The following is a 13,328-nucleotide window of genomic DNA, read 5'->3' as shown; positions in this document are numbered from 1 at the left end:
TAGCTGGTCAGAGTCATTTCTGGAAGGTCCTCGCACTTACGACCCGACTCATTTGTTTGCTTTTAACACTGATCAGCTGTAGGACGGCCCTTTGAAGCCCTGCGGCAAGAGTTTAAACAATTTTTTTCCCTCTAGTCATCAGCTGGGACTCAGGAGGCAGCTACATTGGGGGTGGGACCAAATAAAAGGTAAGAATAACGTGGGGGGGGAGGGCGGGGGGGAGAACCGGTCCGGTGATGTCATATCGTCACCGCTGCCGGCTCTGCCGAACCGGGAGGAACCCACCACTGCACCCTTGGCACAGAACAGAGCTGTGCCTGCTTCAAAAATGATTTGGAAGAAGCATTCGGAAGTCCCCTGAAGGCCATGTCTACCCTTCAAGCTTCTTTCTTCTAAGTAGAAGAAAACCACCAATGCTTGAGGAGTTGTTTTAAAGAGCGTTTAAAGCAGCAGGATCTCTTTTCAGACTTGGTAGACGGTTGAAAAAAGTGGGGTTGCTTTAATTAGGAACAGAGGGACACTATGTCCCTGCAGGTAGATAGTCTAGGGGGCTTCTAATCATGCGCCACTCAGAACCAACTGCAACCAAATACAAAATGTATTGTCAGCCCAGAAAATGCATATTTCAATCAAGATATTGCCAATTTTTTTTTTTTTGAGTAAACAAATTATACTCTCAATTTCAAAGGCTAGTAGAATGTACTTACATTGGCAGCCCTCTCTTATGACATAACATTGTTTCTGATTCTCGTTTGCTCGAGTTCCCCCCCCCCCCCGTCATAAAATGTCCTAAATTAATCTATGCAAATTTTAGAAACGGACTGCTGCTTGCCAGACAAGGATTCAGTGGTCAACATAGCAATGGTCTTTTTCCAGAGCCAGAGGAAACTGTAAAAGGACTCTAAGCCAGCATGAGCACCCTAAAGTCTTCAAAACATGCCTAAACAAAGTCCAAGTTTTAATGAGCTTTGCAGGCCCTTAGTAGGCCTGCAAAATGTGTGCATTTGCTCAATATTTTCTTTCAAAAGGTATCCCAATTGCTTTTGAAACTGCTCTGAATGTTTGTTTGTTTTCTTTTTAGTTTCAGCTTGGATGGTCCTCAACCTGGGACACATTGGTTAATTTGTATGATAATAACTTCATAGAAACATACAGTAATAGAGCGGGAAGGGACCTTGGAGGTCTTCTAGTCCAATCCCCAGACCCTATACCAGTGATGGCTAACCTTTTTGCCGTTGCGTGCCAAAAGCGGGGGGTGTGCGGGGAGGTTGCACATGCGCGTGCCCACACCCATCATTCAATGCCCCACCCTCCCACACATGTCCATGTGACCCCCCCTGCGCTCCCCCACGCAACGGCAAAAAGGTTGCCGGTAGGTCCGGTAGACCTGTTTTTCGCTCTCCCCAGGCTCCAGAGGGTTCTCCCCAGGCTCCAGAAATACTAAGAATTCAATTCTTTTTTTCCCCAATCCTGAGCCACAATAATAGGTGGTATGGTAATCCATGCTGACTGCTATCTACTATCCAATTTACAGAAAAATTGGTCAGGAAATTACTTTTTAATTAAAAAAAAAAGGCATTCGTAACTCTCATAGGAAACATTCCTAATGAAAACATTCCCAGTTCCCTTGATCATTTGTCTGAAGATTAGATGAAAATAATAGACAGCAAGCATGGATTTTCATCTATCTACTAAATACATTTAAAGAATGGGAAGGGGGGGATTATGAGTTTGAAGAATATTTATTCTGCAATCTTTTTTTCAAGCTTAGACAGAAATATCTTACAACACATTTGAAGTGGCCATTTTGCCCATCCCTACTAAGGCCTTGGCTATATGTAATGCCAGTGGCTATACTTGCCCTATAATTACTGTTTCTCCCAAAATAAGACATCCCCTGATAATAAGCCCAATCAGGCTTTTGAGCGCATGTGCTAAAATAAGCCTGCCCCCCAAAAATAAGCCCTCCCCAAAAATATTTAAACGCAGAGCTGGAAATCAGGTAAGACGGCAAGAGGAGCCCCATCTTACTCCACGTGCCCCAAAATAATAAGACCTCCCCAAAAATAAGGCCAAGCACTTATTTTGGGGTTCAAAAAAATATAAGACAAGGTCTTGTTTTCGGGAAAACACGGTATTTTTTAAGTAGTCATTGTCTGTCATTTATGAATAATTCCCCTTTCCACATAGATGTGAGTAAATAAGCAAAAATTACATGATAGCTCCAAACACTTGGTACCCCTGATTGATTGATTGATTGATTGATTGATTGATTGATTGATTGATTGATTGATACAAAATATATATAGGCTACTTGCTGTCCAGAGGATACCAGGTAGTCCTCGATTTGCAACATTTTGCTTAGTTACTATTTGAAGTTGCAACGGCACTGAAAAAAGTGACTTATGACTGCTTTTCACACTTATGACCATTGCAGTATCCCCATGGTCAAGTGATTTTTTTTTTAAATTTGATTTATATGCGCCCCTTCTCCGGAGACTCTGAGCGGCTTACAATGCGTTAAGCAATAGCCTTCATACTTTTATATATTTATACAAAGTCAGCTTATTGCCCCCAGAAACTGGGTCCTCAATTTACCTACCTTAGAAAGGATGGAAGGCTGAGTCAACCTTGAGCCTGGTGAGATTCGAACTTACAGTAATTGCAGACAGCTGGTGTTAATCACAATGCTATCAGTCTGCTGAACCACCAGGCCCTAAATTTACATTTAGATGCTTGACAACTGACTCACATTTATGACAGTGGCAGTGTCCTGGGGCCATATGATCCCCTTTTGCGACCTTGTGACAAGCAAAGTCAATGGGGAAGTTCACTTAACAACTATGTTACTGATTTAACAACTGTGGTGGTTACCTTAACAAATATGGGAAGAAAAGTCATGAAATGAGACAAAATTCACTTAGCAGCAGAAATGTTGGGGGTCAATTGTGGTCATAAATTGAGGACTTCCTATACAATATCCACATTTTACTTCCTATTACAGACTAAATACTTCCAAGCTTAAGTTTATTTTTGCAGATATGAAATTACCTTTGAGATTCTGCTGGCCTGGGCTTGTTAACATTTATTGCAATGAAGATGAAAAGTGTATCTAAATGTAATTGAATTTAAAAAAAAATAAATTAGTTTTTAACAAACATGCGTGAATAGTGTGGCACCTGGGTGTCATACATTCTAATAGAAATAAAACTAATAGAATTAATCATAGTTATTACATTCAATCAACTTACATATTTCAAATAATGATACACATTTTTATTAAGTTACAATCTGTCATTATTCAATTATTCCATGCTTTCTCTTTTTATTGCTTTTATTTTATTATATAAAAGTGTATACACCAATATTCCCCCTTCTCTTATTTCTATCTCTTATTCTAACTTTTAATCATGTCACCCTTTACTAAAATACATTTTCTTTCTATCCTACCTAACTTTTAATCATGTCACCTACCTAAAGAAAGAAAAGAAGGAGAGTGAAAAGGAGAATTAAGCCAGAACAACAACAACAAAAAAAAAGAAACCATCTATCCATCGTCTCTTGCCCACTTCAGTACTTTAATTGCTATGCTTTTTTTGGCTTGCCTCCCATATTCCTCTCTTGGATCTTTAACTCTGTCTCTCCTTCTTGGCTCCTTCAGTCAAAGTCAATGGGGAGATTCACTTAACAACTGTGTTACTAATTTAACCACTGTGGTGGCTATCTTAACAAACATGGGAAAAAAATTGTGAAATGGGACAAAATTCACTTAGCAGCAGAAATGTTGGGGGCCAATTGTGGTCGTAAGTTGAGGACTTCCCATACAATATCCACATTTTACTTCCTATTATAGACTAAATACTTCCAAGCCTAAGTTTATTTTTGCAGATATGAAATTACCTTTGAGATTGGCCTGGGCCTGTTAACATTTATTGCAATGAAGATGAAAAGCGTATCTAAATGTAATTTAATTTCTGTTTTAGATTCCTAGTGGAAACTCAGTTGAAGCAGGAAGTCCTTTGCAATTCATGTTTGCAAATAGTTTTAATCTTTCATTTCATCTGCAAGGACATTACAGGCTGCTCTTGTCCAAGGAGCTCCAAAAACAAAGGTGTCTGGAATTGCTAGGATTTTTTTGGTTGGAGCAAGCCATTGTATTTATTTGCAGGAAAAATATCTATAATCAAAATATTATTCTAGCTGGGGACTCTGGCATGTATCATGTGTTCCTGGTTGCTTGGTACTAAAGTTTTACAGAGGAAGAAGGAAGAATAATTAAGTTCAACAACCATAATTTTGACTTTGAAGCTGTAGCATAATTCCAGCAGCAAGTAGAGTTACAGACTAATTATAGCATTTCTTTCTCTCCAGTTTGGAAACCATTTGAGAGCCATGTGATATGAAACAAGATTCTGTTAGGTACCTTTCCACAACTTAAAATCAAATATCAATACATTTAGCTTCTAGTCTTAGAATAAAGCATCCATGTCAGAGGTGGGATTCAGCCAGTTCTGTTTGGGAACTGGTTTGGGCGAACCGGTAGTGGCGACTGTGGGAGACTCCGCCCACCCAGACGTAATGCGCAAGCAAACAGCATGCACGGAAGGCCATGCGCATGCGCAGAGGAGTCGTGCGAGACAGAAGCGAGCCCACGGCCGCTCACATTTGCAAACCGGTAGGGAAGGTAAGTGAATCCCACCTCTGATCCATGTCCTGCTCTATGGTGATTTCTCCTAAGTCTCTGCTAAACCTTAAAATCACCCAGTCCCACCAATGGCAGAATAGAATAGAATAGAATAGAATAGAATAGAATAGAATAGAATAGAATAGAATAGAATAGAATAGAATAGAATAGAATAGAATAGAATTTTTATTGGCCAAGTGTGATTGGACACACAAGGAATTTGTCTTGGTGCATAAGCTCTCAGTGTACATAAAAGAAAAGATACATTCGTCAAGAATCATAAGGTACAACACTTAATGATAGTCATAGGTTACAAATAAGCAATCAGGAAACAATATCAATATAAATCATAAGGATACCAACAACAAGGTTACAGTCATAAGTGGGAGGAGATGGGTGATGGGAACGATGAGAAGATGAGAAGATTAAAAGTAGTGCAGACTTAGTAAATAGTTTGACAATGTTGTGGGAATTATTTCTTTAGCAGAGTTTGGGGGAAAAAACTGTTCTTGTGTCTAGTTGTCTTGGTGTGCAGTGCTCTATAGCATCGTTTTGAGGGTAGGAGTAGGAACAATTTATGTCCAGGATGTGGGGTCTGTAAATATTTTCACAGCCCTCTTTTTGACTCGTGCAGTATACAGGTCCTCAATGGAAGGCAGGTTGGTAGCAATTGTTGGAAGCATAAAGTGAGCAACTTTCTGAAAGTTAAATTCAATTTTTGTACAATTGTAGATAATAAACCATCAGAGCCAAGAACTAGAATTGTCACAGACAAAACTGAGGACAGCTTTCTCTTGAGAAAGTCGTAATGTTCTCCGACAACATCTCCTTCTCCAGGAGCTTTCAGATCTGAGAGTAACATGCAAATGGCCCTGCAAATGAAGGGCAAAGCTGATAGATGCCAAGTCTCTACGGCAATCACTTTTATCCAAGCTGCATGTAAAGCAACCCATTCTTACCTTTTTCTTTTTTCCTATGAATTTGGGGATCATCTTAGAAGCTCTCGAAAATTAAGGAATCGGCACGAAGTACTAGAGGCTACAGATGTCATAACTGCAAGGCTTGGATCTCTGAAGATTAGTCTGAAGATGAGCTGGTGCTTGGAGATACTGTTTTCCTGGTTAATTTAACCAGCTGAGAAGGGGAGAAAAGGAATAAAAATAGAGATTGAGGTGCAAACCTAAGTGGGCTGGGAAGGCATTACATAAAGGGTTAAATCAACCAGGCAGACAGTTTCTCCAACCAGCAGCTAATCTTCAAACTAATCTTCAGAGATCCAAACGTTGCATGCTCCATTTCAGTCTTGTTTCTTTTATTTGTTTTGGGGAGGTTGTTAAAAGGAGGGTATTGATTTATTATTTGTTTGTTAAAGTAATATGGTCATCTCTACTAGGCACGTGAGGTGTTTCTATGGTAAGAGTAGCATGTGTGTAAAAGAGAATGACCGGTAAGTGCAGGCGGATGAATCAATTAAATTTATAAATGGAATATTTACATGTAATTTAATTGACTTTAATTTAATTTGAGGTGGGGGTGAGTTGTCCTGGCTCCTTCCCTTTTGGGAGGGTGGCTTCTAGCAGGTACATAGATGCCATGGGTGCATATAGAGTCCCTCTCTGAGGGAGATGGACAGTTTAGAAATATGAAATATAAACAAAATACCATATTTTTCAGAGTATAAGACACACGTCCCCCCACCAAAAGAGGGTGAAAATTTGGATGCGTCTTATACACCGAATGTAGCCCTGCTCACCCCCCGGCCCCCACTCTTCGGCCTCCGTGCATCCTCTCAAACGGAGCTTTTGGAGGCTGCAAAAGCAGCCTCTCAAACTGAGAGCCTTTTTCAGAGGGTGAAAAAAGCAAGGCGCAAAGGCCAAAATGGCAACCTGGAACAGCTGCTACCTTGTCGGACTGGTTCCGCGTTCCCATTCTGTACTCACTGGAATGCTCTGCGATGATCTGCTGCATTTTTGAAGCTGCGTATCTGCTCCAACGAGGCACCGGTGCACTCACAACCAGCGAACTTGTCGCTAAAGTTCACCTCTGGGAACAGCTGATTGGGGGTATTCCAGGAGGCGATCCACCCGCCAATAAGCTGCTCCTGCTGAATCAGGCTAATGTGCTGAAGCTGACCAGGCGGTTTGCTAAGGATGCTAGCCAGATGGTTGGTAGAGGCAGAATTTTTTTTTCTTATTTTCCCCCCCAAACTAAGGTGTATCTTATCCTCCGAAAAATACAGTAAATATAGTGATATTGTGAAATCCACTTATTGACTGAAAAGAACCTAGAGTTGGCAGAACTAGGGTAACAGGAAACTCTGTATGGGACTTTTGCCTGAGACCTTTCCCCCCAATTTTCTGTTGGAAAGAGGATTCCCATGAGGAGACGCTCACAGGCAGCAAGCGTTTGATACATGTGGGCTATCATTAAGAGAATTACCATATTTTCCAGAGTATAAGACACACCTTTCCCCCCCCAAAAAAGAGTGTGAAAATCTGGGTGCGTCTTATACTCCGAATGTAGCCCTGCCCAGCCTCGCAAATGGAGATTTCAGAGGCTGAAAGAAGCCTCTGAAAGAAGCTTCAGAAAAAAAGCCTCAGAAACTAAGCTTCAGAAAAAAAGCCTCAGAAACTAAGCTTCAGAAATAAGCATCTGAAAGGTTTTTATCTAAAATAATATGGCAAGCAACAAAAGAAGAATCAGTAAAGGTTCTAACCAAACTATGCTAACAAATCTGGAGAATGACACAATAACCAACAGATCAGAAGAGGTTAATCTATATACCAATACCAAAGAAAGGAGATTGAATAGAATAGAAGCCTCTGAAAGAAGCTTCAGAAAAAAAGCCTCCAAACAGAGCTTCAGAAAAAAAGCCTTTTTTTCTGAAGCTCTGTTTCGGAGGCTTTCAGAGGCAGAAAAAAAAGCAAAACATAGAGCTCCCAACCAATGAACCTGTTGCTAAAATTCACCTCTGGGAACAGCTGGTTGGGGGTATTTCAGGAGGCCGATCCACCTGCTAATCAGCTTTTTTCTTATTTTCCTCCCAAAAAACTGGTGCGTCTTATACTCCGGTGCGTCTTATACTCCAAAAAATACGGTAATTGCTGCCTTTTCTCTTTGCTAAGAGGTGTTTCAAGCCATATTCTCCTCAGATGGCTTAAAACCCTCTGCCCGTGTGAGGGAGATCTCACCAATTGCTTAACTTGTCCGTTCCCACACGGGGGAAAAAGTGTTGACAAGGTAGGCTGGTAACAAGGTCTCCTATTTTAGGAATATTTTTTTTTTATGCCTCTTTCATCTCCGCTCTAGAGGAATAGATTCTGTAAGGGAAACAATCTGGTTAAAAACCACCACTAAAAAAAGAGAGAGAGATTTCAGCAGTAGCCATCTGCTTGTACACATTCTCCTGGCCAGTCAAGACACGTGAAAGGTTTTATTTTTGCTTTCTTTGTAGATTGCAAGATGAAAATCGGCTTTTGTGGAGAAGCCTCATTAATCCTGATAAAATCACTGGGGTAGAAGATGAACTTTAAGAGATTCTCAGATGCCAACTTGCAACGATTAAATTGCAGATCAACAAAATACACCTTTAGGATGGGCCTCCAGAGTGTGTTTTCCTCAGATGACAATTTTTTATCAGAATAGGAACATTCTTTCGTAATAGTTCGGGCTCCCGTATGGAGACACTTTTGGAGTGTGTCAAGAATAAAACAGGAGATTTAGGAAACAAAGCCAGGGTCTTCCATAAAAAACTCAGATGTCTATATGTTAATGCTCAAAGTTTGAGGAACAAACTTTCCTCATTACCCATTACCGAAACTTGATGGGATGAAACTCATAATTGGAATGTATTCTTGGAAGGATATAACTGTTCCAAAAAAAAACAAAACCCAGACCTAAGAAAAGAGGACGTGAAGTTGCATTATATGTAAGAAATCACTATACCTAAAAGTATACATAAAACCAAGGAGGAAAGCCTCCTTAAATGCATATTCATTAATATAAAAGGAAAAAAAGAATGACATTGCATAGATGTATGCTACAGAAGACCCAACCAAATAGAGGAAATAGATGAATTGATTTTTGCTAATCAGTTAGCTAACACTGTTGTGGCCTGTCAGTGGTCTGTGCAGCTAGTAGCTGATTCCAACAGCGAGGAGGCTGGTATGGTGCTGTGCCAGCAGCCTGTGCAGCTGGCGCTCGAGTCAGACAATGAGGAGGCTGGAAAAGATATGGTGCCAGAGGCGGGGATTCAGCCCGAGCCTTCAGAACCTCCAGAAGCTCCTATAAGTGAAGAGGAAGAAGAGGAAGAGCCTCTTCTCGATGCACAGGCATGCAGAGCTGCCAAAAGGCAGGAGTGGCTCCTCAGGAGGAGGTCTCTTCGAGAGTAAGGCTTGGGGCTAATTGGCCACTCCCTTAGCCTATTTCAGGAAGGACGACGACTGAGGCAATTTGCAGGGAACAACTTCGTTCACTCTCCTTTGTCTTGATCTTAGTTCTCTTATAAGCTTCCTGCAAATTGCTTCTGGGCTTTCTGCCAACCATAGTAAGATTACGATTATTTATTCTTTGGATTCTTGTAGGCTGTTAAGAAAGTTAATTAACAGCCTTTGTTTGAATAAGACTGATTTAATTTAGTAAACTAAGGTTTGTACAGACTTTGTGTGTGCTGTGTTCTTTGGAGTCCGTAGCTGGGGCAGAACAAATACCGGGAACACACCACAGTAGTAATGGGGGATTTTAAGTATCCTGATATCAATTGTAAGACAGATTCTGTACCAGATGGGAGATCCAACAAGTTCCTGATGAACCTAGCTGACAACTTTGTCATACAAAAGGTAGAGGAGGAAACTAGAGAGTCAGCTACATTGGGACTGAATTCTCACTGACGGAGATGAAATGATAAAAGGGATTGAAGTTTGGGGAGAATGACCATGTCACACTGGACTCCACCATAATACAGGCACAAGTAATTGAACAAACTACTTTCTTAGGTTTAAGAGAGCTGACTTCTTAAAGAGAACAAACTAAGAAAGAGTTCAGGAAGGATTATATGGCTAAAAATCCTAAAGGGGAAGACAACTCAAGTTGCTTGGGAAATTCTGAAAACTGAGATTATACAAGCACAGTTTAACACAATGCCACAGAGAAAGAAAAACAAGAGATCCTTGACAAAGCCAGCACAGTTGCATAAAAAATTCTGGCAAACTGAGAGAGGAAAAAAATATAAAAAATGGAATATATAAAAATCTCTATATAAAAAATAGAAAGAGGGAAAGATAACCAAAACAGAATACCAGCAAATAGCCCAAATGTGCGAAGGCGAAGGCTCAGGAAAGCGAAGGCTCAGAATGAACTAAGACTTGCAACAAATGGCAAAAATAATTTTAAATGTTTCTTTCAACATATAAGAAACAAGGAAAGATGTCAAGGAAGCAATCGGTCCTTTAATGGGAGAAGATGGTAAGAGGATGATGGGTAGCAGGGAGAAAATAGAACTACTACATTCATTCATTTCATCTGTCTTTACACACACACACACACACAGAGAGAGAGAGAGAGAGAGAGAGAGAGAGAGAGAGAGAGAGAGAGAGAGAGAGAAAGGAGCACCATAGGAGACAGAATAGCAATGCAAGTCAAAATAGGCAAGAACATGGTAAAAGCACACCAATCCATTAGTGGTGGAATTCAATTTTTTTTACTGCCGGTTCTCTGGGTATGGCTTAGTGGGCGTGGCAGGGGAAGGATTCTGCAAAATCCCCATTCCCATCCCACTCCTGTGAGAAGGATACTGCAAAATCCCCATTCCCTCCCCACTCCTGGGGGAAGGATACTGCAAAATCCCTATTCCCTCCCCACTCCTGGGGGAAGGATGCTGCAAAATCCCCATTCCCACCCCACTCCAGGGGAAAGATACTGCAAAATCCCCATTCCCTCCCCACTCCTGGGGGAAGGATATTGCAAAATCTCCATTTCCATCCCACTCCATTCTCTGGGACCAGCCAGAGGTGGTATTTTCCGGTTCTCCGAACTACTCAAAATTTCCGCTACCGGTTCTCCAGAACCTGCTGAATAGCACCCCTGCAATCCATCCACTCTAGAAGAGTTCAAATTGCCAGGACCAGATGGATTACCGGTACATCACATAGTTCTGAAGGAGTTGACAGACATGATCTCAGAACCACTGAACATAATCTTTCAGAGTTCCTGGGGCGCAAGGGAACTACCAGAGGACTGGAAAAGAGCTGATATTATTCCAATTTAAAAGTTATTCTCCAAAGGACTTGAGGGAAGCACAAGAAGTAGCAGGTGGAAGATCATTAGAGAGATCCAACCTAGAACTAAGGAAAATTTTCTGACAGAATAATTAAGCAAGGAAGCCTCCCTCTGGAATTTGTGGTTGCTTCATCACTGGACGTTCTCATGACAAGACTGGACAGCCATTTTGTCTGGAGTGATATAGGATATCCTGCATGTGCAGGGGGTAGGTCTAGAAGACCTCCAAGGTCCCTGCCAAACCTATTTTCTATATTCTAAGACAGTCAAGATGCATTGCATGTAAAAAAGACATGGATCTTTAATCATGTAGTGGCTGCCACCATGTTAATTTTTCTGAAACACAGGCCTGGGTTGTCCCTGCTTCTATATAATATGTCACTTTTTTGTCTGTTTGTTAACTTTCCAATATAAATACTTTTCAGTCAGTTGTTGCCTTGTCTATGTTACACTTGGCCCATATGTAATCCATCATTTCTTTCTTTCTTTGCTACCATCATGGAAGTCACAAGGCAGGTTAATTCATTAATTCACAGCCTCAGTTTCCATAAGGAGCTTCTGTATGATCCGAGGCTTTCATTACTCACACTTCGCCCTTTCCAACACGCAGATCCAAGCACATGATATTGGCATCGGCATCTGCTTAGTCATCAAATTTTGAGAAGTTTAAGTACGTAGAGAAGCCAGCTTGAAATCATCTCTTCAGAAAGCAATAGCAATAGCACTTAGACTTAGATACCGCTTTATATTGCTTTACAGCCCTCTCTAAGCGGTTTACAGAGTCAGCATATTGCCCCAGCAATTTGGGTCCTCATTTTACCCACCTCAGAAGGATGGAAGGCTGAGTCAACCTTGAGCCTGGTGAGATTTGAACTGCCAAATTGCAGGCATCCAGCAGGCAGCAGAAGTAGCCTGCAGTACTGCACTCTAACCACTGCGTCATTGTGGCTCTTGAAGGTTTGAAGGTTGAAGTCGATTTTGCAAAAAGATGCAACAATTTCAGAGCTTAGCCTACCTAGAGGTGGCAAATATATTGTTGAATATTTAATGTCCTTTATTTTAATGCTTTTTTTTTTTTTGTATTTTATTAAATTTATATACCGCCCTACTCCCGAAGGACTCAGGGCGGTAAACAGCCAAAAAATAAAACACATAGATTACAAAATTTAAAAGACAGTATAAAACCACATTAGATAATTTGGCCCGGGACAAATTAAAAAACTTAGGACAAATTTAAAATTTACAATTTAAAAAGTTAAAAGGGAAAAGTCACTTCACTAAAGTCACTTTAGCAGTATTTGCAAGGTGTGATCAAAACAGATGCCAGCCACAATGGTGTTTCCTGTTTTAGATGTGTGCTATGTGTAGCCGACATGACAAATGGGCAGTTTAATCTCCCTGTTGCGTCCACTGTCATGGCTTTTTTGACCATACCCCACGGAAAGTCTTGCCCAGTTATGAAGAAGATAAGTAACAGGAGGTATCCTCACACCAATAAGCTGTGCCACAGCAGTGAATTAATAAGTGTTTTTCATCAGGGCAACCTGGTCTACCCAATTATGGGACGGAGCTTCTGTTTCTTTGTCAGTAAAACATAAATTCAACACAGCTTGCCAAAGTTTCAGCTAAGCATGTGTTGAAGGAGGTGAGCAGGGCAACTTATTTTGGCAGGCTGGCCGGAAGAGGAGAACAGGGCGTTCTAAGACCTCATTTGCCAAAGTTTGGCTAGAAGTTCTCGGGGCTGTGGAGCAGAGCCAAACCAAATGATGCCTCTGCTTTGTTCTTAGAAATGAGATGGCGAGCAGCTTTGAGCGTCTGCTTGCTCAGACCTTCAAAGTGGAGTGCCCTTCAAAAGAGTTGCAGAGCCTGAATGGTTATTTATTAGTTTATTGAGCCTACCTTTCCTCCCAGACCTAAAGGTGGTTCCCATGGGGATCGTCCTACGTTTTAGGTCCACAACAATATTCCTGCAAAGTGTGTTGGGCAGAGAAAGAGTGGCTTAGTCACCCAGTGAATCCCCACAGCTGAGGGTAAACTTGACTCTGGGGTCCCCAATCCTTCCAGGTTTTCACCACTACATCTCACTAGATAACTTTGTCCTACTGGATAACCTAACCTTAGCCATGTACAGTGGTGGGATTCAGCCATTTCGGCCCGGTTCAAGCAAACTGGTAGTTAAATTGCTAGCTGGCCCCACCCCGCCCGCCCCCTCCAGGAGTCCCCACACACCCCATTTTGGCTCCCGTGTAAGTGCAGGGAGGCCTAGTAGGCCCAAAACGGGCCACAGGGGGTGGCATCCCGTCTCCCCCCCCCTGCAGCCTGTTTTCACTGCCAGGAGGCTGCAGGGAGGCCTACTAGGCCAAAATAG

At 41.5% G+C, this 13,328-nt stretch overlaps 1 protein-coding gene across 3 annotated transcripts in view; it reads left to right on the top strand.

The window, feature by feature from the left end:
• SHISAL1 (shisa like 1) overlaps positions 1-13,328 on the top strand; it is a 130,986-nt gene that overhangs the window by 100,412 nt on the left and 17,246 nt on the right. Inside the window, exon 5 of one of the 3 annotated variants that reach the window (XM_060684158.2) lies at positions 8,139-8,268. The exons of the other annotated variants lie outside the window; for them this stretch is intronic. Within the exon in view, the coding sequence (XP_060540141.1) occupies position 8,139 (1 nt within the window). The 3' untranslated portion in view covers positions 8,140-8,268. Of the gene's footprint in view, positions 1-8,138; positions 8,269-13,328 lie in introns of those variants that run through there. 3 annotated transcript variants of the gene reach the window in all.

Source organism: Pantherophis guttatus, chromosome 7 (genome assembly GCF_059756535.1).
Source record: "Pantherophis guttatus breed Tessera chromosome 7, ASM5975653v1, whole genome shotgun sequence".
Taxonomy (NCBI): Eukaryota; Metazoa; Chordata; class Lepidosauria; order Squamata; family Colubridae; genus Pantherophis; species Pantherophis guttatus.
The sequence above is the reverse complement of the archived record's forward strand: the minus strand, read 5'-3'. Positions and strand labels throughout refer to the sequence as shown.